This window comes from Malus domestica, chromosome 10, assembly GCF_042453785.1.
Source record: "Malus domestica chromosome 10, GDT2T_hap1".
NCBI lineage: Eukaryota > Viridiplantae > Streptophyta > Magnoliopsida > Rosales > Rosaceae > Malus > Malus domestica.
Genome location: NC_091670.1, coordinates 23108200 through 23135128, shown reverse-complemented (window position 1 = coordinate 23135128; position 26929 = coordinate 23108200). Strand labels below are relative to the sequence as shown.

Genomic DNA, 26929 nt, shown 5'->3' with positions numbered 1-26929 from the left:
AAACGACCACGCCATGTTTTTTAGCTAACCAAAATTTAAAGATTTGTACTAAAGAGAAGTAAAGAATTTGTGAAAAGGAGGTCAAAAGTCTGAAATAATCTAGAGCACAAGTCATGTGTCAGGCACATGACTTATTTGAAATGAAAAACTTAACGATATTAGTGTGAGATGACGAATTAATAATTTTGAAAAATTGATATGACAAATTGGCTTAAAATTTTTGTTGATATGACAAATTAAAAAAAAAAGAAAACTAATGAAAAAGGCTTGAAAACTTTGAGTTTTAACGATAAGGACAAAATAAAAGGTAAAGTGAATAGTACCAGGATTGACTTTTTAGTGTAAAAATGTGATTTTTCGTTAAAATGAACATTACTAGGTGCTTTTCGTTAAAGTTCTCAAAAAAAAAAAGTGTGTAACTTCACATGACATTTCAAGATTAATTAATTTGGTATCCACCTCGGCACGATTCACACGCCAATGGTGCGCACTACGCCGTACAAAAATTTAATTTTAATTTCATTTTTGTTGTAATTTATTTATTTATATTATTATTTAAGTTTTCAGTTTGGACCCTCACTCTGAAATCCTCCGCATATAAACCCAGTTCGTCGTTCACGTAAAAAGCAAAAAACCAACCGACGATCCTCCCTCTTACTTTCTCTCTCTGCCATTTTTTCTTCCTCCGTTTACTCAATTCCGTCACGCTCGCCGCCAATGGTGACGAAGGACAACAGCGAGAGCTGCCGGAGTAGAGCGCTGAACAACTCGTCGTCTTCTCCGGCTCAGTCTCGCCAGCAGGGGCAGAAGCTCGGGGTTTACAATGAGGTCCTCCGCCGCCTCAAGGACTCCAAAAACGACGAAGCTATTCGCCCTGGCTTCGACGACGAGCTTTGGGCTCACTTCAATCACCTCCCCACTCGGTTCCTTTTACTCCCCATATTTGTCATGATTTTTTTCTTGAATTATTTATTTATTTATATTATGTATGCATGTATATATATTACTCTCACTAGCATTAATTTCTTATCATTATTTTTATTAAGATTTTTATGCTGATTTCGAATCTATTTTTTGAAAATTTGTTTCTGAATCTTGCATATGGAAATTTGTATCTGGAATTTTCCTTTCATTTCTGTTACGTTATTGCGTATTTTTCTATTGATCCAAACAGTACCAAATAAAGCAGATTTAGCAATCCTCAAACACATTATTCTACTGGTAATCGCTTCAGTACTCGCGGTTTACTATTTTGTAGAATCACAAACAGCTTTTTGATGAGTTGAGGCATCTGATTGTACTCGCGTATTTATAGGTATGCATTGGATGTGAATGTGGAGAGGGCAGAAGATGTGCTTATGCACAAAAGATTACTGCATTTGGCTCATGATCCCGCTCATAGACCAGCGATCGAAGTCCGCCTTGTACAGGTTAGATGATCGACTGCATATCTGACCTACTGCTGCGTCGAATGTAAAAGATTTTGTTGCCATTGATGCTTGAGTGCTAGCCTGTTTATCTTGTCATTTCTGTGGCTGGTTCATCGTAAATGTCACCGCAGATTTTGTGAGATCTTTTCTTGATTAAGCTTAGAAATCAAATTTGGACCAGGCCTCACTTGTGACAACACTACCTAACTCATTGAATGTTCATCATGTCACATTCAAAGTTATTAGTGTTGTGCTAATGAGTGCTCGTTTAACGAGTTTAAATCCTGAAGAATGATTTCTCCTTGAAGGGTTCTATTTGGAATTGGTTTCTCCGTGCAGCTTAGTTTCTTAGTGGCTATCCTTGAGTAAGATTAGATCTGTTGATCTTACTAGCTTAGGGTCATATTAATTGTTACTAGCTTGGTCGTGTTGTGAGAGTCTAGTAGCTTTCCATTAAAACTAGGTTATTTATCTCATAGCTACATCCTTTCTTTACGTGGTGGGGGGAGGGGGAATTTGGCACCCCTAGAAGCATAAAATTTTAAGAATACAAATGATCAAATGAACAGTTGAAAACTCCAAATTCAAACAAAGTCTTAAGTTTCATCTCCTTCTGGAACTTCCCCAATAATTTCTTCCTTTTTTCTTCTAGTTCTTTATATAAATTAGTTGTACAGACATTTATGCCCATTTATCATCCTCCTAAACTTTGCTGCATGACCTCATACATTCTGGGAATCACAATATCGTGTAGGTTCATTCTATCGCAGATATGAATGCAGCAGATACTATGAATACAGATCCGGGTAAAGATGCTGGCCAAAGTTCAAACATATCTAACAGACAAAGGTACTCTTATTTAGTTTCCTAAAAGTGTATCCAAATTTTTAAATGTAGCTTCAAGATTTAGCGCATATAGTCTGTGAATAAAAGGTGTTTACCTTCTTTTCTGTCATCCTACTGCACTGTCAAACATTACTGACAACTCCAGCTGGTTTTTCAAATATCAGTATACATCCCCCTCCAGCGTTTGGCTCATCTCCTAACCTCGAAGCCTTTGCACTTGAGGCAAATAAATCTGAAGATCATGATGCTGAACATGCTGTACATGCCAGAACTCAGTTTACTTGGTAAATAGCTATTTGTCTCGAGTAAATATGTTTTTACTGCATCTCTCTTTCTGAAATACTTTAGTTTGGCTCATGAGTTTTGACTACGATATTTTCACTTTCCCATTATTTAAACTTGGTTTATGAAAGGGTCTGGGAATTATTTCCTTTAAATTGGTTGGCCAGCTTGATCCTAGCCATGGACTTATTTGCTATTGGGTTCTGTTAATGGAGTTTTTTGCATGCTTGATGCGCTGCATGTTACCAGTGATCCATGCTAGCTATATTAACTGTACTTATCGATGCTTAAACTTTAATTTTCATTTTTCATAATTGAAACTCGAAGTGAACCTGACCATTGGTAAATCAACTATATTTTATGCTCATGCTTTCTAATTAGACTAGTGACGCAAAGAGACTGCACTTGCAGAAGAATATTTATGTGTTTTATTCATGATGGACAATGATGTAGGCCCATAACGCATGAAATCACTTTCTCAACAGATGATAAGCCAAAACTACTCAGTCAGGTATTTGACAATTTCTTACTTGACATTAAAACCAAGTCATCATCATAAGATTTTTTGAACCTCTGCGTATGTGTGTGGACTTATGTGAGTTAAGCTTATGGCGATAAGCACACTTTGAGCTTGGAAATGTTGCAAATTACTAATGTAAAAACCAATGTTTGAAAAGGCGCAGGCGAGGCGTGGCGTTTCATGAATAGCTCCCCAAGGCGAAAGCCTTAAGGCATGAGGTGAAGCCTCACACGACCAAAGTTTTTAATATTATATAAAATATAATACTTTGTAAAACAAATTAATCAACAATCAAACAAGCAATCAAAGACCAAATTGAGATTAGAATGCTAAAAAACTCACTTGAATTTTGAAACAAATTTTGGTGGTGAGGAGAATTTTGAAACAAATTCAAGTATGAGATTGGGGTAAAATTAAAGGGATTGAGAATTTAGGGTTCGGGGAATTGGGGAATTGGTGAATTGGGGTTTGGGGATTGGGTGAACTACGATTATGGGAGAATCGGATATTGGGATGGGGAAGAAGGGGGATCTGTTGGGGGTTATAGATGTAGCCAAAACGGTGCCGTTTTGGGCCAAGCCATTAAAAAAGAAAAAACTCTTCTTCTTCGTGAAGACACCGCCTCACCTCTTTTACAGAGGCAACGGGTAAAGCCCAATCTTCGACTTAGAGGGGTCCCCAGGAAATTTCAAGCAAGGTTTTGGTCCGCTGAAGGGTCCTGGGAACACCCAATCAAGCGCCTCAGCCGCCTAGGCTTGCCTCGAACACGTCTAGGTAAGTTTAAACCTACTCCCGTTGGCAGAGGCATTTTCATCCCCGCCCTGCCTCCAAAGTCGCCTAGGTGTGCCTCAAGGCTCTTTTTTTAAAACATTGGTAAAAACATAAATTCACATATTTTCAACTTGATTTTGCCTCTATATGAGGGTCACGCACATGAAATACATAGATTTTTCTGTGAATATTATATCTTCACACACCTACCTCTTATACTTCCTGGTCATCGCTCTCATGATAAATTTGGCAGTTAACTTCCTTGCTTGCGGAGATTGGGCTGAACATCCAAGAAGCACATGCTTTTTCCACATTAGATGGTTACTCCTTGGATGTCTTTGTTGTTGATGGATGGCGTTACGAGGTACATACACATAATTTTAGACAATTCAATTCAATTGCTTGGTTTTTAATAAAGCATTTGTTTGCCTAAGAAGGTAAACATGATGTTGATTCAATAGTGTTTTACCGAAGAAGTATTACAACTTCAGGCTTTTCCAAACAGTCTGCAAACAGCGGTTTTTTATTTTATTTACAGTAAGAAACTAAGTTAGCCAACTTGTTCTTGAAACAGGAAACAGAGAAGCTTAAGATCGCAATACAAAAGGAAGTTATAAAGATTGAGGTGATTCTATTCTACTAGTTAATTTCTTTTTCGACTGAGTAGGGTGGATTACAACGAGTGATGTCCCATCAGTATAATATTTCTTGCATTTTATTTTAATTGAGGTGCATCCGTATCTTTTCCTTATACTGTAACCTTTACCTTCCCATGATCTACGTGCAATTTCATGAGGAATGCATCATTCATTTGAACTTTGTATTTATGTGCAGAGGCCGTGGCCGCCAACTCATCAATCATCATCTTTTGGCAGCGAGCATGATCAAGTAGTGATCAAAACTGAACCTGATCATCTGGAAATACCTAATGATGGGACTGATGTATGGGAACTTGATCCTAGACAGTTGAAGTTTGGGAATAAAGTTGCATCTGGGTCCTGTGGAGATTTGTAAGTTTTGAATTATAAGATACTTGTACTATTTGAATCGGTTTTTCCCCTTTTTTTTTTTTTTGTTCCCTCCCAGCCAAGCATGCACTTTTGAGTGGCGGTTGACTTTGGATCTTTTATCAGATATAAAGGTACATATTGTACTCAAGAAGTTGCCATTAAAGTCCTCAAGCCCGAGTGTGTAAATCCAGATATGCTTAAAGATTTTGCCCAGGAAGTCTACATTATGAGGTATATCAATTTATATTAACCTACATGTGCACCATTTACATTGAACTTGACTTTGCCCTGAATCAATAGCCATGCGAGCTATATATATAGGGCTTTGACTCCCGGAGAGATACTAGGCTGGTATGTTTTAGGGACATGAATAGGTGTGGTCTCTACAACTGTTGGGAATCATAAGAAATGCATGCTCACTTGATCTTCTAAATATTTTTAATTTGATTTGATGCCTCAACTAAACATTCTTTTGAATGTTTGTGTTTGTCATGTAACATTCTTTCAAACGTTTGTTGGCCTCTTAACAGTTTTCTTTTCTTGTTTAAGGAAACGAGGAAGTGGTTGAAATCTACTATAATTTCTTTCCACAATATGTTTCTCTTCTAGTTTGACAAAAGATTTCTCAAACTTGTAGGAAAGTTCGACACAAGAATGTTGTACAATTCATTGGTGCGTGTACCAAGCATCCAAGCTTGTGCATTGTAACAGGTAAGTTACAATGACTGTATAACTTTGATGACTTATTTTCAAATACTGGTAGTTATTAGTTCCTTTTTTTTTAAGATTTATTCTCATCGTATGGCAGAATATATGCCCGGTGGAAGTGTGTATGACTACTTGCATAAACAAAAGGGAGTTTTTAAGCTTCCATCCTTGCTCAAGGTCGCAATTGATGTTTCCAAGGGAATGACCTACTTGCATCAAAATAACATAATCCACAGGGATTTAAAAGCCGCCAATCTCTTGATGGATGAAAATGAAGTAAGAGACCCTCATGATACTTTAATCAAGTTAGAAAAGTAATTCTTTGTCTAGTTTAGCTGCTAATACTTTAATGATCATTAACCTACCATTTCTAAAGCTTTTTTTATATATGCATCACTTTACAGGTTGTTAAGGTTGCTGATTTCGGGGTTGCTAGAGTAAAATCTCAATCTGGAGTAATGACAGCAGAAACTGGGACTTATAGGTGGATGGCTCCAGAGGTCTGTACTTCCACTTGAAAGTTCTGGATTGTTTTCGTTCATTTCATCATTTAAATTTTATATATGTGTGTGTGAATATACACACTAGCACAAATGCACAAAGAGAAGGAAGGTGTTAGGGTTTAGGGTATACATATATTATAGGGAGCTGTTATGTTGGCCAATCAGCATTTAGTGTATACATATACATATCTTATAGGCGCTGTTATGTTAGCCAAATAGAAATCAAGTTTGAATTTCTGGTCTTAATTAATAGTCTAACAAGAGAGAGATTGATGGGAACTGTTAGAGAGACTAAATTTGTGGACAAAAATTGCAAACTAAATGATATTTCATCAATATAAATGAACATGTTTATCAACGCTTAAATAATAATTCAATCATCAACTTCCATTTCATTTAGTTTTCAAAATTTTATTTACAAAATTTAGTGTCCCTATCATTATCTGAGATGATTATTAGACCACATAGTTTGGTTTTCACATAATTAAAATATATAAACTAAGTGCCCCATCGGCATGTGTGCGGGTAAACCTTAATGATGCACAATTGGCAACCTTTGTCATGAATTAAGTAGTCAGCATGGAGTGATAGACTAATCTGGGTTGTACCCTAGGGTTTCTCATGCGCACAGCTCTCTTTGTAACTCCAGATGTCCTTCCTACTTATCACATTTTATTATATCATAACATTATTATTATCATTTTTTTTTTCAAGTTTCTATTGAAGAATGAGCTTGAAAATGAAAGCAACGTTTAAGAAAATGGTTGTTCGCTAGTCGCTACCAAATTTTCGCCATGAGTCTGTGTCTGTGTTTTCCTATTACATGAATTCTAGTTGGCATTTCCTTACAATAGTTCTTTTCCATTGAAGGTTATAGAACACAAGCCATATGATCACAAGGCGGATATTTTTAGCTTTGGAGTTGTGTTATGGGAGTTACTGACTGGAAAGGTATTGCTTGTCGATAGCATTTATTTTATCATTTCTTTTACTATTGCTCTTGTTTATGATTTCTTCTGTTTAAATCGGCAGCTTCCATATGAATACTTGACCCCGTTACAAGCAGCCGTCGGAGTTGCCCAAAAGGTACACTATCATTCTACAATTTTGTTTAGTTAGTGACCAGAGACATATTCTTCTACCCTTGTTCAGCTACGATTAGTTTTCTTGATCACTAATTAATCGTTGGGAGTTGAAACCACTTGTGTAACTGGCTTAGTGCCCGCCCAGGGAGAAGAATGATAAACCCTTACATCTTTTGTTCAAACGATGATCTGTGTATAAGTTTTCCTACCGTCTTTCCAGGGCTTACGGCCGACCATCCCAAAGAATGCTCCTCCCAAGCTTGCCGAGCTGCTCGAAAAATGCTGGCAGCAAGATCCAGCATCAAGACCTGATTTCTCAGAAATCATAGAGATTCTGCAGACATTAGCCGAAGAGGTATACATTCTGGTTGCAGTTACTTGGCAAAACATGTATTAATATAATATGAGCGAAGGTGACCACTAAACCAAGTTTATTGAACAGGTTGGTGATGGAGTGGAACGACACAAATCATCGGGAGGATTTCTGTCCGTCCTGAGACGGGGTCATCACTAACCAAGGCAAGCAGATGTTTATTACTTATCAAAAGGAATTAGTGCAGTGCGGGGAATTCTCCAACCATTTCACATACCATGTACAGTATTACGTCCAACCATTAACTTGTTAGAGCCATTCTGCCTTTTTATTTATTTATTTTGCGTTTTCATTTCGTAGCAGCAGTTCCGAATGTAATGGTAATGGGTTGGATGAACATGTTGTTGTGATGTTTAACCACGACAATGTTGTCGTGAGTTTCTTTCGATGCAAAAGTGGCCAGCAATGACAATATCTTATTAATGTGACTCCGTTACTTTTCACTCGTAGGTAGTACGATTTAGATTTTCACTCGTACTTAATACGATTTAGATTTTCACTCGTACATAATACGATTTAGAATTTATTTGGGAACATTTAACTAAAAGCTCTTTTGGCAGAAACTGTTAACTTAAAGCTCTTTTGGTAGGAAAATTTAGAAGTGATTTTTAGGTAGAAGTGCTTTTTAGAATATATTTATAATTGTATGTAATATGATTTAGATTTTCACTTGTATGTATTGCGATTTAGTATCTATTTGGGACTACGTCTCAAACAATCAACAACTAAAAGCTCTTTGGCAGAAAACTTAAGAAGTGCTTTTAGGTAGAAGTGCTTTTTGGGGAAGGGCTTTTCAATGGATTTACAATAGAAACACTAGTAGTAAAAATGCTTATTAGCAATCCAAACGGGCCTTTTAAGGTTTAATATATATTGTGAAATGGACCCGGGTGCCAAAGTCAACCCAATTTACAACTCAATCTACCCCTAAGTAAGATTAAATTAGTTCGAAATGGGAGTACCACGGTTGGGGCTAGAATTGGGTTAAGCCTCCAAAGTATTAATTTATGATACTAACGAAATTCTTTTTTTTTTTTCCTTAACAAACGATATTATTTACACTAAGAGAGAAAGGGGTAGGTTTAGTCTTATAATAGGCTAGCAATAATGTGGTTCAAATTCGCCTTTGGCGAGAATCATACCTAAGACTTCTCACTTACAAGTGAAGCAGAATATCACTAGAACGTAGTACTAGTGGTGAATAAATGATATTATCTACACTAAGGGGTGTGAGAGTGAGATAAGCCTCACAATGAGTTTGCAATAATGTGGTTCAAATTCAGCTTTGGTGAGAACCGAACCTAAGGCCTCTCACTTACAAATAAAGAAGAATACAACTAAACTCTAGTATTAAGTGGCCAACAAAATTCTATTAAACTAATGTACACTATAAAATGAGTATCGAACTCTCGTGCACAAAGAAAGTACACCGGCATAGTAACCTATAATTTAGGAAGGAAAAAAAATGATGATAGGCATAGTAACCTATAATTCTTTTCTGGTGTTCAACAGATTAATCAGCATGGCAAGTTGAAGAATCTCATTGGTTAGGAGCCAGGAGCATGTCATTACCTATTTTAGAAGAGTAAATGATATTGGCTCCTCTTATTGGCTGACAAGTGCAAAAACATGGAAAGCATATTTCTAAGTGGCTTCTGTCGTGTTACAGACAGGTTTCAAAACGATCCTGCATGCTTGCTCCAAGTTATATAAGCTTAGGGTTCAGTTAATCTATTTGGATTTTCATGACATTTCTGCAACTTCCCTTTCTTTAACACATGTTAGCTTGAGACGGTGCCCTCTTTTAACCAACCATGCAGTGACTAGTTTGGCGTCTAACAAGGATCTGGAAGTTTTGGATTTGAGAGATTGCAGAAAACTCGGGGATGAATCCCACCATGCCATAAGCACTCTTCCAAATGTAAAGACATTGTTGCTAGATGGCTCTGATAGTAGTGATTTGGGATTATCGTATTTGAGACCAGTGGTTATAAGTTCACTAATTTCATTGTCTGTTAGAGGATGCAAGAAACTTACGGATAAATGTATCACTGCTCTATTTGATGGCTCTTCCAAGTTGGAGTTGCAAAAATTAGACTTGTCCAATCTTCCTAATCTCTCCGATAATGCAGTTTTATTACTGGCAAAGAGTAGGATTCCGCTACTTGAACTGCGCATGCGGCAATGCCCACTCATAGGTGACACTTCAGTAATGGCATTAGCATCTATGCAAGTTGACGAGGAGAGGTGGCATGGTAACTGCTTAAGGTTGTTGGATCTGTTTAATTGTGGGATTACCCCGCTTTCGTTTCGGTGGTTGAAGAAACCATATTTTCCAAGGCTGAGAATCAGATGGTTGGGAGTTACGGGTAGTGTAAATAGAGACATGGTAGATGCTTTGGCTCCAAGTGGACCGTTCTTGCATGTATCGTGCCATGGTGAGAAGCTGGGAGTTGAGCAAGGGGATACTGCCGATGATGTTTACATGCACGACTTTGATGAGATGGACGAGCTTGAACAGTGGCTTGCAGAAGATGATTATGTTGATGAAGATATGGTGAACACAGAGGCAGTGGAGTGATCGGACACTTAGTTTCATCATGTTATTGTTTATAATGGTGGTTCTGTTGAAACTATAGAATGGATCAAGGTTTCTCATGACCAACGATATTAGTACTCTAAACTCGATTAAGGGGAGTGGTGAGGATTTGAACCTGAAACACAGTGGGAGGAAGAGGAATTCATCGGGACAATACACCATTTGTAAAATGTATCATGGTTTATTGATTAGCGTTTTACTAGGTCTTGTATGATCTACACCAAAGTTTAAACTTTAGAGCTTGTTTGATAATTATTTTTATTTTCATTTTTTACAATTGTGCTTTAGATATGAAGAAAGCATATGAAGGAAATGAGGGATGAAAAAAGGTGGTTCGAGGGAGGAAGGGAAACAACAAAGAAGAATGAACGAAGACAAAAGCTTGAAAGTGAAATAACGTAAACTATTTATAGTTATCATTATTTGTACTAATACATTTGTTTTATACCTCTCCCACAATCCTTCTTGCACTCTTCTATTTTCTTATTTTCTCCCAGGTGTACTTTTGTCTCTTAACACAAAAATTAAAACTAAAACTAAAAATAAAATAGTTATCAAATGGCCCGTTAATTTTTGTGGCATATAAAACCAAGAAACAAGAGTGTAACGTGTTCTTTTACTGGTAGTAAAGTAGCTTCTTTAATTTACAAAAAAAAAAAAAGTGCATAGATTTTGTGTGGAAAAATGTTGTGTAAAAGGTACATTGGACAAGAGTTGGGTAGGGCTTATTTGGTATCCTATTTGAATTTTTTTATCATTTCTTAAAACATTTCTTAAGAACTTTTCTTGAAAACAATTTTCTTTAAAACTCAAAAACTTAAAACATTTCTTATGCGATTTAAAAAATTTAAATCTTACAACTCAAATTGAACAAAGAGATCCAAAAAGAGGGGTAGAGGGAGAAAGATGAGAGAGGAGGAAAGAAAGTAAGAGATAATTGGATGAAAGAGAAAGAAGAGAGAGGATCGGAGGAAATAGAGAGGAAGAGGAGTGAGAGAAAGAAGCGAGAGAATGAATAGAGCGGATTGGAGGTAAAAAAAAGAGAAGGGGAGAGAGAAAGAAGAAAAGAGAGAGAGAGAGAGAGAGATTTGGAGTGAGAGGGAAGGAGGAAGAGAAAAGAAGGGAGTGAGTTTAAGTTTAAAAACTCTAAAAACTCACTTTTTGTGTTTTTAGAGAATAGACTATATTTTTTAGTTAGTCTTGAGTTCAACTTTTTAAAATAGTTATACCAAACAAGTTTTAAGGCCTAAAACTTGAAAATTGTTTTTGAGTTTAAAAAGTTGGATTCAAGTTGAGTAACAAACAGACCCGTAGATATGTCAAACTTTTCGGATCCCTTTTCTTCCCTTCTCAGTAACAAGTCTCACTACCTACAAATTCTTCTAACTGATTGTGTTTTGAGCTACATAAATGTGGAATTGGATCCTCTCCGAGGCAAATCCTCGGGATCTTCCTAACCCAATAACACGGGCCGCTGGATTTTGATCCAATGGCTACAAACAGGGGGCCCTTCTAAAGTTATAATAATTATAGTCGTTAGATCAAAATCCAACAGTCCGTGTTAGTGGGTCAAGAGGATCCTGAGGCTTTGCCTCTAAGAGGATCCAATTCCCATAAATGCATGGGCATAACACTTGTCAATCTTAGGGTTTTTCTTTGAGATACTGTGATCTTTTTCAGGGCTTTTTTTTTTCTTGTTTTCCTACCATGAGCTTGTGCTAGTAGAGAAGAGAAATATCATTACCGTGTCCTATTTTTATATTTCATTTTATTACAAGAAAGTCAAATTTTACGACATCCAAATGAAGCAATTGTATGCTTCATCTTGTGCATCAAAGTCTGAATCTCCTTTTATCATAATTTGGATGAAATTTATATAATTATCATTTCATTTGTCAAAAACAAAAGTATAGTGACACTTTTTTTTTCTAATGCAAAACGGTATAGTATTAAGATTTGATCCAAACATCAAATAGGACATTCTGCCATTCTGGATTAAATCCAAGAGGTTCTTAGCATGGCCATACTAGTTGCCATCGTGCTGGTGGATTTGAGAGCATGATAGGCCCAAGAATAAGCAAAAGAATGCATTCAAGTCTTGAGACCATCCACAAACATAGAGATCTGAAAATCTGAGATGACACTCCAAAGCTGTAAGAACACCATTACCGATGAAAAATTCAAACATTTCTACACTGAGGGGGAGGGGGTGAGCTTAACCTAACAATAGACTAGCACTAATGTGGTTCCAATTCCCTTTTGATAAGAATCGAACCTAAGACTCTTCACTTACAAGTGAAGAGGAATACCACTATATCATAATACTAAATAGCAATATTTCTTGATTTAACACGAGAAATTCTGTGCACAATAATTATATATAACAAATAGAACGACACTCTTTGATACTTATTTTAACACTAAATAAAATATATTACACATTTCCCTCAATAACATATCAAATCGTGGAACTAGCGGATAATTATATCCATTCATAATGTAGCTTGTCTAGCCTTAAGATTACGGAACATTTTAAAAAAACAAAGAAAATTAGGGAAAATTAACAAGCATAATAAGGATAAATCGATCATCACCGATGGAAGCGTTTGCTACCAAGAGGAAATATGTCCTCATACAATGAACAATGAAAAAGTTGTCTAGGTTCATTGAACGCGCCAGCCCTTTTAATTTAGTTCTGCAACAATATAATAAGAATATAATTTTTTTTAAATAATATATTAAGATATAATTTGTCAGAGAATTAGTATATGTTCTTTGGAATGAGAATCATCTCTGAATCCTCTTTGTGAGGATCCCGATAATCATTCAATCATATCCATTCATAGAGCAAGTGGTGAATTGTTCTGATTATTTTTCAACCTATTGTGTTTTGGGTTAAATTGCCTTATCCTTTTCATAGTATAGTTCAGAATATTAATAATAATTTTATTAATATACATATAGATAAATATAAGTACGTACCTTACTAGGATATTTGATGAGGAGTACTCCTATAAAACATCTGATGAAATACCATACCTAAAAATGGGACAGTTGAGATGGACATGTAAAGGGGAATATAAATGCCGAAAACTGAAATCAAAACACAAATCAAATTGACCCACGCCGAACAGTTCAGTTTTTGCGGTTTGAAAACGGTTTCTGTTTGAAATTGAACCTCAATATGGAAAAACGGTTTGGTTTTAGTTTTGAACATCTAAAACCGTACCGAAATGAACCGCAGAGCAAAAATTAAATTAATATATATAATTTAATACCAATATTAGGTAATTTATGTTGTAGGCTTTATTTGTTTTATTTTTGCAATGTGTTTTGTTATTTTTTGTAGGCTTTTTAAAGTTTATAACAACTAATGTAATTTTTATTGTTTATGTATTTGTATTGTGTAGAGTTATTAGGCCAATTTGAATTTAAGTATCGCCTATCTTACTCTTAATCCACAACCATAACAACAAGCTCCGAGGCAATCTCAGGCTTCTAGTTCACAAGGTTCAATAGCTTCTAAGCCACCGGTTTCACTAGGTCCAAGGTCTTCCCAAGTATCGCTTTCTCAAGCTAGTCACAAGCTCGAAGGCCTCCTCAACCTTCAAAGAGTAAGCATCCAAAAGGAAAGGGGTAGAGAAAGGATTGAACGATGCAAAGTAGTGACTTGAAGTACCAAAACTTTTTGTTGAATTACGTGAACAATTTTTTTTTTCAATTGTACTACTAGTATCATAAGGCATTTTGATGTTGATGTTTGTATGAACTTTAGTTTTAGTATGGTAGACTTAGCTTTTCCAAATGGGTTGTACTAAACTAATACCATAAGGCATTTTAATGTTAAACTCTATTTCAAGTTGAATTTTAGCATTGTGATCATGAATTTTTGTAATTGTGTTGTATTAATGGCATAAAACATTTAGTTTGCAAATGGTTTAAAACCAAAACCAAAACCATTTGAAACTGACCGAACCGCAACCAAATAGTTTGGTTCCATTTCGGGTCCAAGCTTCAAAACCACGCCGAACTACACTGCAAAAAAAAAAATCGGTTTCAGTTTTTGTTTCATTCAAAATCGAACAAAACCAAAGTGTACCTACCCCTGCTCGATAAATGATAGATTTGAATATACTATCTGAATTCTCCCGAATACCAATTTTAGTGTACATACTAGAAAAACCCTAGAAATGCACTCATACTTGAATACGAGTCAAGATGTCTCAGTGAGGTACAATGGTTGTTTTGATCGTATCTTTAACTCGTTAGCTAGGTTAACGCTGGACAGCTCCTTCAGGGACATTTTGGAACCACTAACCAACCCCTTTTTATTTTTTTGTTCCTGATTTATTCAACCCTTTGGTATATCAACCCTTTGGTATGGAGAAAACACTCCGCCAAGAAAAAGAGAGAAATGGTTACAGAGAAATAGTAACTTTTGGTTGTTGTTGGAGTAACAATAATATTGTTATTAATGAGAGAAAAGTGGTAAAATGTCAAAAACTGTGTATCATTAACACCGCATTTTATCACTTTATTTTCTTATTAGTGACACAATTGTTACTCCAGCAATAGCAATCAAGAGTTACTATGTTTTCGTGATTATTAATCGCTTTTCATGTAGTGTTGTCTTAGTTACTCGCTCAACACTTTAATGGTTTCCTTCGATGCTTGGCTCCAGTAAAAATACGAATGCTGGATAGCGCGGGTGCTTCGATTATTAACATATGTGGTGATGCACAAAATCAGGTCAATCTTATACTAACGTAAATTTGATCGTAAATCACACAAATGCACAAGAACACGAGGATACATCGTGGTTCATCCCAAGTTGGGGCTACGTCCACACTGGTGTCAATTCGGTTTCACTATGTAAATGAAGGTTACAATGTACATGGAGGCTATAGAGGCTAGGGTTTGCTCTCTTTGCCATATATGTCATCCTTTGCCAAGTGAGAGTGCAGGATCCCTTTTATATAATAAGGGTTTCCTTCACCTCTTATATACATCATGGACTAAGTTGTGAGTCCCACATACTAAGGCGCAATATATAGTACAACAGTATGTACCGTGAAGTTGTAGTTTATCGCACTCAACGTTTTGTATTTGATGTGGTAGTGTTGGTGCTTCGAGTGGTAATGTACTCGTTTGGAAACACAACTTTGTATTCTGCGGGCTCAATATTCGAAGCTAGTTGGATGATGTGAAAGACTAGATTTGAAGAATAACCATCACTTGATTAGGGAATATCCTCATTACATATAAGTGTGTCTTATTCATGAGTTTAGTTTATAAATTATGTTAGCATTGGTAGTGCATAATCGCGTTACACTATCATAGTCATTGATAGGCATTAGGTAAATATCCTCAAGATATGGAAATATATGCCTTTTGCTTTGTATGTTGTTGCTTGCTCATTGATGAGTTTAGTTAGTTTATAAGCTAGACTAGCATCAGTCGTGCATGATCGTTTTACCTACTATATTATATTTGTTTTTTATTTTTGTTAAAGTCTGAGGTACCCTATCTATTATATTATACTATATTTTCACGAGGCCGTTTACTATGATTTATTATAATAGTTGATAAACATGTGACTTGATCAATATAATCTTATTCTTAACAGTTAATAGCTCATTCACGATCGACATTACATATAATCTGGTCAATATAATTTTATTCTTAATAATTTCTAACTCATCCACAACCGCACTAACCATGATTTTTTTATTATTTTGGACAAAGAAAGCACATTTACATTTCGTTTCCCATTCTCTCGATCCTCATCCAAAATTCCCCTCCTTTTTGCCCTTTCGTTGCACTTAAGGGCCACTTTTCCAATTTACTCAATTCTCCCTCCACGTGTCTCCATGTGGCTCCACGTCGTTAGTACACTTCACATTCCACGCTGCTGGATCTACCAAACCCGAACTCCTGAGGGCGGTTTATTCCCATGGAGGATGCGAATCCCCTGTCCGGTCCTGCAGGTCAGCAGCTTGTACGTGATGCCTGTTTTCCTCATCCAATGTGATTGTTTAATCTCGGACGAATCCTACTTAGGCTGGATAATATTTTTAATTTTTGAGTATTATCTTGATTTAAAAATCTCTTCACTTGCAAGTGATGACACACTCCAATCCTGATATTCCTAAGTATCAGGGTAAGCACGTGTTGGCCGACACCCGAGGGTGACGAAACCATTTTAAACATGCATAGAAATAAAAGATATGCAATTAGAACGATTATGCCAAAGTATGAACATGTTCAGAGCATACAACTACTAAGAATAATATGGAAGAATTACTAGGAAAATATACAAACAAAGGAATGATACCTATACTGAGAAAACTCGAGAATACTTATGCAGAAGTGTCCTGACGTCGGGATCATGTGCCTCGACCCTAACTCCTGAGGGGGCGCAAAAACAAAAAAGGTAAGTGGACCAAAGTTTATAATAATACTAATAATACGAAAACCATTTTATTTATGAACATACTAGCCCCCTGTTTTGAAAACACATATAATACTACATATAGTAAGTTTTCTGAAAACTCTAGCATGCACTGAAAAATATGTGTAAAACATGTATGCATAAAACAATGCTCGGAGATGATAGTAAAACCGCCCGAAGGCAATTCCGTAAATCTTGTCCATACTGTACTCTCTAGGGGTATCATAGTCGCCTGAAGGCAGTACATGTCCATCACCCGAAAGTGAAGCTGTATGACACTAGGTTATGCCAGTGAAGAAAACCATGGTCCATCACCCGAAGGTGAAGTTGTACGACTCCGGGTTACGCTGGAGAAGAGGATATATAACATCACACACCGACATTAGCCCGGGGCTAATGAAGCTGGGGGTATATTATCAATATCATCTACTCCTCATTCGCTCGAAGGCAATACATGTCCATCACCCTGTAGGTGAAGCTATACGACACTGGATTACGCCAATGATGAAAGTATGGTCCATCACCCGAAGGTGAAGTTGTACGACTCAGGGTTACGCTGGAGAAGAGGTATATATAATATAACATCCTCAACTATGTCTACTGGGTTACGCCAGTGACAAAAGCATGGTCCATCACCCGTAGGTGAAGCTGTACGACTCCGGGTTATGCCGGAGAAGAGCTATATAGATAAATCTCCTCAACTGTGTCCTATGGCCATATACATCTACATACCCATGTTGTGTGGATATGCTGTATGATAACCTACTAGATAAGTACCGAAAACATATCTCCAAATCTCATCTCATAAATCCAAGATAAATCACAATCATATATCCATAAAATGAATCATATTCGAAAGCCATAGAAATTCATATACGCAAATCCCCTAATTCATAACCTTTATTAAACATAAATTTGATAAGCCATAAATATTTCATAAACCGTAAATATAGAAATCCGGAAAACAATATATAAAACATATTCAAATCATGAAATGTGAAATTCATGCTAGGCTAATATTTTATAAAAACATATAAGTTAAGAAGGGGTCCACTCACAAGTATTCCACCGCCGAGGAGCCGCTTGAACTAGGGATGATGGTGTCAGTTTCCACCGACGCACATAAACACCAATAGAGACCTGTTAAATAAAACTCTACTAATACGATAAAATTTGGGAAAAACAGAGCCCAAATTTAGAATCAGGAGTTGAAATTAGTCTAGGAGGGGCCTCGACCGAAAACCGGAAAAGGTTTGGGTCACATGGGTTAACAGTTAATGGGTTGGGTTGATTGGATGGCCCAAAGGTTTGGGCCGGATTATTAATTGGATTTGGGCTGGGCTTACATGGCCTAAGGTTTAGGCCGGGCTACTTAATTGGGCTGGCACTACTTCGGGCTAACTACATAGGTCAGGTTTTTAGTTCAAGGGTCGATCGACCCGAATAGGTTTATGGGTCACCAGACCCAAAGAAGAAAAAGGCTGAAATTCGATCAAGGAACAATCGAGCTCCAATCGAGCTCCCAACATAACCAAACCTTGCAACTTAAAATATCAAATTGAAGCCCGGGAGACAAGGAATCGAACCATACCTTTGGTTTCCTCGATTGTGGCTGAAGTTAGCCGAAAAAAAGGCTCAAAGCCATCAGATGTTCGCCAAAAAACTAGGGAATTTGCCCCTTCATTTCTGCATCCAACATGCATGTTTAGCTTAAAAATTACCCTATTCCAACCTTAAGACACTACAAAGGGATTCTCGACATTTATCTACATTAAGAAGGGTGAGAACTCACAGTGGCTAGACGGGAAAGGCAATGAACAGGGGCCTAGCCACTGTCGAGTTCCAGGGCCTCAATATGGATTCGAGACGGGGAAGGTCAGAGTGTGGTGGTGGTTCTTGATGCTCGTCGGAGTGGTTGATAAGTAGTGATAATGTCGTGGGCTCGTTGGAGTACGATGAGGGATGGTGGTAATGTCCGTTTATAAAGAAATAGAGAGAGACACGGGAGAGAAAGAAGGGGGAGAGAGTTCTAGAAGATTGGGGAAGGAGCTGCCACATGTCAGCTCGGAGTGGTCCAAGGTGGAAAATATCTCTACTTGCAAAATTACCAAAATGCCCATAAGTTTCAAATTCCGTAAAACGTTCATCGTAACTCCAAATCTGATTCCTCTTACGGCCACATGTTCATATGGATGAGTACTACAAGAACACGCCAAGAAAATGGATCTTACGTGACACGACACGACAGTCAACAAAAGTCAACTTTTTTGCATCGAAAGGCATTTTCATAAATTTGTGCATTATAAAAAAAACGTAATAATTAGGGACGGGTTGTTACAAGTGAGAGGTCTTAGGTTCGATTCTCGGTAAATGTGAGTTTGAACCACATTATTGCTATCCCATTGTGAGGCTAAGCCCACCCCCCTCTCTTAGTGTAGATAATATCACTTGTTTCAAAAAAAAGAAAAAAAAAGCAAAAAAAATGAAAGACGAAATGGTGTCCTATATATATATATGATCAAGTGGCCCATCTTAAGCCAAGTGGCAATGATCCCAAAAGCAAACCATTGATGATGGTGACTTGGATTCTTCTTATGAATTCTTTAAGTATGTCAATGCACAAAATCAGTGAGGACTTTAGTACAACAGAAAGTGTCAAGTTTGTGACCTTCACTAGATTGCTCCGGTTACTAGTGTGGATAAGTATGTAAATGGATAGAGACAGGGAAGCAAACACAAGATGTACGTGGTTCACCCAGATTGGCTACGTCCACGGAGTATAGGAGTTCTCATTAATTGTGAAGAGTTTACACAAGTATATAGGTTCAAGCTCTCCTTTAGTGAGTACTAGTGAATGATTTAATACAAATGACATTAGGAAATATTGTGGGAAAATGATCTCCTTTTATAGAAGAGAGTTTCTAGCTTTGTTTTGACATTGACACGTGTTGTGTTGTGATTGGCTTATGATGTTGACACGTGTCGTGCTATGATTGGCTTCTGATGTCGACACGTGTCGTGTTATGATTGGCCTCCTGGTTGGAGGGAAACTCTTCTAGGTCCTTGACAGTATAACGTTGACCGGTGCTCGGTAGTTTCGGGATTGGTCAAGTATGGTACAAACAGTGCTCCCCTAAGTTCTTGAGTGAAGGAAGCTTCTCGGTTGGGGACTTGCAAGATCCAAGACGCTAAGTAATCACGAAACTTCTAAGTACCGAGGTGTAGTAGCATATGGTAAGAGTCCCCCAAGTCTCCGGTCGAGGGAATTGACGAAAGAGGTGTCTTGCTAGTAGCCGAGTTTCCAAAGTAACAAAACTTCACCATTTTCCTTTCTAAGTGGTAGCTCAAAACTCCTCTTTCATGTACATTTGTTATGAAAGTTGTTAGACCCAAAGAAAATGAGGTCTAAGCTCTCTTTTTTTTTTTTTTTTTTTTTGAATTTTCAAATTTTCGAAATTTTTTTTTTTTGAATTTTTGTTTTTCGAATTTTAGAATTTCCAAAAAAAAAAATAAAAAATATATATATATTTAAGCTTTATAGGTGAAGTTTTGTAGGTGAAGCTTTGGTGTTGAAGCTTTGTAGGTGAAGCTTTGAGGTTGAAGCTTTGTTGGGTACCATGAATTGATTTTGCTTCACACTATCTTGATCAAGAGTGTGTGAAGCTTTTGGCATTTGTAGTTTCCCTCCATTTGTTGAAGCTTTTGTAGTGAAGCTTTTGTGTTGAAGCTTTGTAGGTGAAGCTTTAAGGTTGAAGCTTTGTTGGGTACCATGAATTGATTTTGCTTCACACTATCTTGATCAAGAGTTTGAAGCTTTTGAGAATTGTAGTTGCCCTCCATTTGGTGAAGCTTTTGTGGTGAAGCTTTGTAGTGAAACTTTGAGGTTGAAGCTTTGTTGGGTACCATGAATTGATTTTGCTTCACACTATCTTGATCAAGAGTGTGTGAAGCTTTTGACCTTTGTAGTTGAAGCTTTGGAGTTGAAACTTTGTAAGTGAAGCTTTTGTATTGAAGCTTTATAGGTGAAGTTTTGGAGTTGAAGCTTTGTAGGTGAATCTTTTGTGTTGAAGCTTTGTAGGTGAAGCTTTTGTGTTGAAGCTTTGTAGGTGAAGTTTTGGAGTTGAAGCTTTGTAGGTGAAACTTTTGTGTTGAAGCTTTGTAGGTGAAGCTTTGGAGTTGAAGCTTTTGTAGGTGAAGCTTTGAAGTTGAAGCTTTGGAGTTGAAGCTTTTGTTGGTGAAACTTTGGAGTTGAAGCTTTGTAGGTGAAGCTTTGGAGTTGAAGCTTTGTAGGTGAAGGTTTTGTGTTGAAGCTTTGTAGGTGAAGGTTTTGTGTTAAAGCTTTGTAGGTGAAGCTTTTGTGTTGAAGCTTTGTAGGTGAAGCTTTAGAGTTGAAGCTTTTATAAGTGAAGCTTTGGAATTGAAGCTTTTGTAGGTGAAGCTTTTGTGTTGAAGCTTTGTTGGTGAAGCTTTTGAGTTGAAGCTTTTGTAGGTGAAGCTTTTGAGTTGAAGCTTTTGTAGGTGAAGCTTTGGAGTTGAAGCATTTGTAGGTGAAGCTTTGGAGTTGAAGCTTTGGTAGGTAAAGCTTTGGTAGATGAAGCTTTTGTAGGTGAAAATTTTGTGTTGAAGCTTTGTTGGTGAAGCTTTTGAGTTGAAGCTTTTGTAGATGAAGCTTTGGAGTTGAAGCTTTTGTAGGTGAAACTTTGGAGTTGAAGCTTTTGTGTTGAAACTTTGTAGATGAAGCTTTGGTGTTGAAGCTTTTGTTGGCACCATAAATTGGTTTTTGCTTCACACGGTCTTGATCAAGAGTGTGTGAAGCTTTTGAGAATTGTAGTTGCCCTCCATTGATGAAGCTTTTGTTGGCACCATAAACTGGTTTTGCTTCACACTGTCTTGATCAAGAATGTGTGAAGCTTTTGAGAATTGTGGTTGAACTCCTTTGATGAAGCTTTTGTTGGCACCATAAATTGGTTTTGCTTCACACTGTCTTGATCAAGAGTGTGTGAAGCTTTTGAGAATTGTAGTTGCCTTCCATTGATGAAGCTCTTGTTGGCACCATAAATTGGTTTTGCTTCACACTGTCTTGATCAAGAGTGTGTGAAGCTTTTGTTGCACCATAAATTGGTTTTGCTTCACACTGTCTTGATCAAGAGTGTGAAGCTTTTGAGAATTGTAGTTGCCCTCCATTGATGAAGCTCTTGTTGGCACCATAAATTGGTTTTGCTTCACACTGTCTTGATCAAGAGTGTGTGAAGCTTTTGAGAATTGTGGTTGCCATTCATTGATGAAGCTCTTGTAGGCACCATAAATTGGTTTTGCTTCACACTGTCTTAATCAATAGTGTGTGAAGCTTTTGAGAATTGTGGTTGAACTCCTTTGATGAAGCTCTTGTTGGCAACATAAATTGATTTTGCTTCACACTATCTTGATCAAGAGTGTGCGAAGCTTTTGGCATTTGTAGTTGCCCTCCATTTGTTGAAGCGTTTGTTGAATTTCCCAATTACCTTTTTTCTTATGGGAAAACTAGAAATTTGTTGAATTTCCCAATTTCCCTTTTTTTTTCTTTTTTTCTTTTTTTTTGGGAAAACTAGTAATTTGAAAATGTGGGAGAGACAACATATACAAATTTTGCTTCCTCACTGTTGAGCAAGAGATTATGATGCAAGCCATACCTTGTAGTAGTTGAAGGTTTGGATGAACCATATAAATTGAATTTGCTTCGAACAATCTTGATCAAGAGTGTGTGAAGCTTTCTATGAGTTATAGTGTTTGCATTGTTACAGATGAGAAATGTTTAAAGCAGATGTAAGAGGGCTGAAGAGCTTGATCTTCGTATACCATGCACTGAAGCCATTGTTGGCTTGCAATAAGACTTTGTTGGTGACTATAACTCTTGTTAGGCATAAGTGCTCCCCTAGTTGAGTTGTAATGCTTGAGGGTTTTTGATTATTTGTGAATGCTAGAAGTTCACATGTATAAGTTGTACCACTCGTCTTCTGGTTGGTGGAATGAATGGTGAGTTGTTTTCATCACTTGGTTAGTGGTACGAAGGTGAGTTCCTTCATCACCTGGTTGGTGGCACGAAGATGAGTTCCTTCTTCACCTGGTTGGTGGCATGAGTGGCAAGTTGCCAAATGATATTAGAGTACGGGTTGTACATTTCATCACTTGGTTGGTAGCATAAAGGAGAGTACGGGTTGTACATTTCATCACCTGGTTGGTGGCACGAAGATGAGTTCTTTCTTCACCTGGTTGGTTGCATGAGTGGCAAGTTGCCAAATGATATTAGAGTATGGGTTGTACATTTCATCACCTGGTTGGCATGAAGGAGAGTACAGGTTGTACATTTCATCACTTGGTTGGTAGCATGAAGATGAGTTCCTTCTTCACCTAGTTGGTGGCATGAGTAGCAAGTTGCCAAATGATATTAGAGTACGGGTTGTACATTTCATCACCTGGTTGGTGGCATGAAAAAGAGTACGGGTTGTACATTTCATCACCTGGTTGGTGGCATGAAGATGAGTTCCTTCTTCACATTTCATCACCTGGTTGGTGAGAATAAGGGCAAGGTGTCGAGGCACGTTGTAGCAAGTGTCGAATGACACAAAGTATGTTGAACCCTTTCGAAGCACAGTTGGCTTATGTATAGATGTGTTGGAATGTATGATGTTTATGTATAGATGTGTTGGAATGTATGATGTTTATGTATGAATGTGTTGGAATGTATGATGTTTGTGTCAAAGTACGCATGTTGAAACTCTGAGTTGGAGTATAAGGGTAGGTCAGTGTAGACCAAGTGTTCCAGTGCTAGGAATGCAAAAGACTTATAAGAAGTTTTCTGAATTCCCTCTTCTTTAAATATTTGCCGAATGGCTTGTGTGACAAAAGATCTCAAGCGGTTGAGAGTCAAAACATTTGTTGTGTATGCCTTCTTATAATAGCATTTCCTTCAGTATCTAGTCCTCCACTTTGAAAGAGTGAGGCTTGACCCCATAGTCATAATAGTCGACGGTACATTCACGCCTGGTTGTCTTGATACGAACTTTTATGCCTCTTGATGTAATAGGCTTGCTAAGAGTAAAAATCCTTCCTCTTACCAAGAGACAAATACGTTTGGTGACTTAGCGAGTAGCTAAATGAGGCAAGAGATGATGCAATGGGTGTCTGAATGGCTAAGATCTCCTCACTTGGTAAAACTTGACTTCCACTTCCCACTTGTTGATAGGGGTTAACCATATGGGGGTTCCCCTGGTATGTCCTTACTTCGGCTGAGGCGTGGTTGTAAGCTTGTGCCATCACCTCAGAGTAAGTCTTCCAAGTGCTGGCATTGATCATGTACTTGAAGAAACAATAACGTAGGCCTGCCATGAAGGCTTTGAGGGCGGTCTTGACATCTGCCTCAGCGCAGCGAGAATACTCATGACTGAAGCGACCGGTATACTCTTATAGTGACTCTTCCGGTTTCTAGCGAATAGTGTACAAGTCATCTGCAAAATGTAAGCGATCGGTTTGGAAGACGTGGTAAAAGACAAACAGTTTCCTTCGTTCCTTAAATGAGTCTACTGTCTCGAGTGAAAGATGACAATACCAGTTTAGAGCTCCGTTAGAGAAGGTGGAAGGGGAGAGAAAACATTGCTCTTCTTCGGTGTGCATCTGATATGCCATGGTGGACTCAAAGAGGTTAAGGTGTTCAATCGGGTCCACCATTCCAGTATAGAGTTGTAAACCAAGCTTTTGTTTTGTCTTTGCTTGAAAGGGGTGTCGAGGATCCTCCTTGTGAAAGGGTCAAGCCTGGGTTGGTTCCAGTCAGGTATTTCAGCTTGACGTTCGGCCTTCAACTTGTTTACTTCCTCAATGAGTTGTAGGACAAGGAGGTCCTGAGTGGAGTCATATACCACTGGAATTTTCTTCCGTCAGTCTCATTCGTCTCTCGGAAGTAGGAAAGCATAAGCAAGAGCGTGTGATTTTTCCTTAGACTTGCCGTATTGACTTCTAGGGCGAGTCTGTCGGAATACCTCCGAGTCCCCTGTACCTTCATGTTCCTCTGGGACCTGTCGTTCCTTCCTTAGATGGGCAGCCGGCCTGGGTCATGGGAGGGGTCTAAGTCTTTCAGAAACCTTTGGGTCATTGATCTTCAAGCTTATGTGGAGAGGATTCTCTCGATGTTGTTTTAGGAAGTCTCGGCAGTCACGATAAACGGCTTTCGATCCTTCCAACCCTTCTGCAAGGAGGTGTCTTCCTCCACTTCTCCTGCTTCGAGTCGAAGCAGCTGGATTGAGAGAAGTCTCATGTTGATCAATGTTTTGATGATTAGCTCGCTCCTCATCAGGGATACCCATGTCGAAGGAAAGTGACCCTCTGTGTTGGGGGGCACCCAGATGATGGTTGATGTCCACAAGGGCAATAAGCTTGCATGTTTAAGTACGCCTAGTTTCGTGGAACGTCTCGAAGAACTTCCTATATTGTTCTTGGATGATCTCATTCTTTATTGATATCTTGTTGTTCTGAGCCTCCAGCTCATCGACTTTAGCTTGAAGAGCGAGCTTCTTTCCTTCCTTCTTTCGTTGCTTCACACTAGGTGCAAGAGGGGTGTCATTCTGTGTGTCGTGGCTTCATTCGCTCCCCATGTTGAGAGGGATGTCTGGTCAAAAGAGAGTGTACGAATGGTGGAAACCAGCTTGACAAAGCTGAAAAAAATGGGAATATGTGTCCTTCCCACAGACGACGCCAAATGTTGATGCGCAAAATCAGTGAGGACTTTGGTACAACAGAAAGTGTCAAGTTTGTAACCTTCGCTAGATTGCTCCGGTCATTAGTGTGAATAAGTATGTAAAATGAATAGACATAGGGAAGCAAACACAAGATGTACGTGGTTCACCCAGATTGGCCACGTCCACGAAGTAGAGGAGTTGTCATTAATTATGAAGGGTTTACACAAGTATATAGGTTCAAGCTCTCCTTTAGTGAGTACTAGTGAATGATTTAGTACAAATGACATTAGGAAATATTGTGGGAAAATGATCTCCTTTTATAGAAGAAAGTTTCTAGCTTTGTTCTGACATTGACACGTGTTGTGTTGTGATTGGCTTATGATGTTGACACGTGTCACGCTATGATTGGGTTCTGATGTCGACACGTGTCGTGCTGTGATTGGCCTCCTGGTTGGAGGGAAACTCTTCTGGGTCCTTGACGGTATAACGTTGACCGGTGCTCGGTAGTTTCAGGATTGGTCAAGTATGGTACAAACAAAGTATAAACTCAACTGCTTTCTAATTTTCAACGCGAAATTACACTTATAACCTTCGGTGCATATCTTGCGATCCACCCTTCCTCCAAACAATTAAGAGACAATCACTAAAAAAACAACTTGCGCGACGAAGAATATTTCATCACATAAGTGTAACTTGCGCGACAGAAATGTACTTACGTCGCGGAAACATCGGAAGAATTAAAAAAAAAAAAAAACTTTGCGCGACAACCAATTTCGTCGTGCTAGATGACTTAGCGCGACAATTACTATTGTTCATCACACAAGAAAATGCGGGTAAATAAAGTTTGGCGCCAAAAGTTTGCGCGACGAGTTTTTCTACATATGCGTTATGCAAAGTGTTGCTGAAAATGGTCAGCCACGCATTAAACGCTCCCATTTATAACACACTTTGCGCGACCAAGGATTCATTGCGCAAATTGTATCGGGTTTTATATAAACATAGTTTCAAAACCCTACACAAATCTACCGGCATAAACTCTCGTTCTACGTAAAGCTTCTCAAACATCTTGAGATTTTTATTTTACCCTTTTTCCGCCAACACATCTTCAGTTTGGATAACAGCACTAAAGCCGTAGAATCAACCGACTGAGGAGCATCTTCAGTTTGGATAAACAACACTGCTTCAAGACGACTGATTATCTATCCAAGTCTTGGTCAAGGATTTCTTGAGTCCTTGTTGGAAGAGGTCATCTCATTAGCTTTCTCGACAAAGTGAGGTGTTACAAGGTTACTTCATATTCGGCACACTGAAAGCTAAATTTGATATTTTATGATTGGATACTCACAAGTGCATTTCAGAGTTCAGCATTCAGATGACCGAACCATATTTACAATCAAGACACACATCTCTTTTGAGTACTTGTGTCCCTACAGTCTGGTGTCGATTCGGCGCGCTTATATTTTCATGAATATAATTACCGTTGCCGAACCTAGTACCGACAATTCTTGAACTTCGCAGAACTAGCAGTCTTATCTGCATGCTCTAGAACCCTAAGGCCGAGACATGTTCCTTCAGCGCTCCTAATGCTGCATCAACATTCATTCACTCCCCGGCCGAGATTGACCGACGAGTTGGCACGCCTC

The 26929-nt window shown here is 38.0% G+C and overlaps 3 protein-coding genes across 5 annotated transcripts in view; all 3 read left to right on the top strand.

The window, feature by feature from the left end:
* The first annotated feature begins 596 nt into the window (after positions 1-596).
* On the top strand, positions 597-7971 carry LOC103444901 (serine/threonine-protein kinase STY46). Of its 2 annotated transcripts, XM_029109772.2 has the most exons (16): positions 597-923; positions 1316-1430; positions 2185-2279; positions 2441-2560; positions 3012-3069; positions 4103-4213; positions 4424-4474; positions 4684-4859; positions 4983-5090; positions 5497-5570; positions 5668-5843; positions 5972-6067; positions 6941-7021; positions 7103-7156; positions 7376-7510; positions 7598-7971. In XM_029109772.2, the coding sequence occupies exons 1-16, from the start codon at positions 718-720 to the stop codon at positions 7667-7669; spliced, it is 1728 nt and encodes a 575-aa protein (XP_028965605.2). In that variant the 5' UTR covers positions 597-717; the 3' UTR covers positions 7670-7971. The 2 variants fall into 2 exon arrangements, with proteins under 2 accessions (XP_028965605.2, XP_028965607.2); XM_029109774.2 differs by lacking the exon at positions 597-923 and having other exon boundaries at positions 2201-2279.
* The window catches only part of LOC103444978 (serine/threonine-protein kinase STY46), a 40288-nt gene continuing 14705 nt past the window's right edge, over positions 1347-26929 (top strand). Inside the window, exon 1 of one of the 2 annotated variants that reach the window (XM_070806809.1) lies at positions 1347-1430. The gene's annotated coding sequence lies outside the window, so the exon portion shown is untranslated. Of the gene's footprint in view, positions 1431-1465; positions 1796-26929 lie in introns of those variants that run through there. The other variant, XM_070806808.1, reaches the window with a different exon arrangement.
* Positions 8923-10544, top strand: LOC103444977 (F-box/LRR-repeat protein 10-like). The gene is made up of 3 exons (XM_070806237.1): positions 8923-8952; positions 9041-9074; positions 9178-10544. The coding sequence occupies exons 1-3, from the start codon at positions 8923-8925 to the stop codon at positions 10107-10109; spliced, it is 996 nt and encodes a 331-aa protein (XP_070662338.1). The 3' UTR covers positions 10110-10544.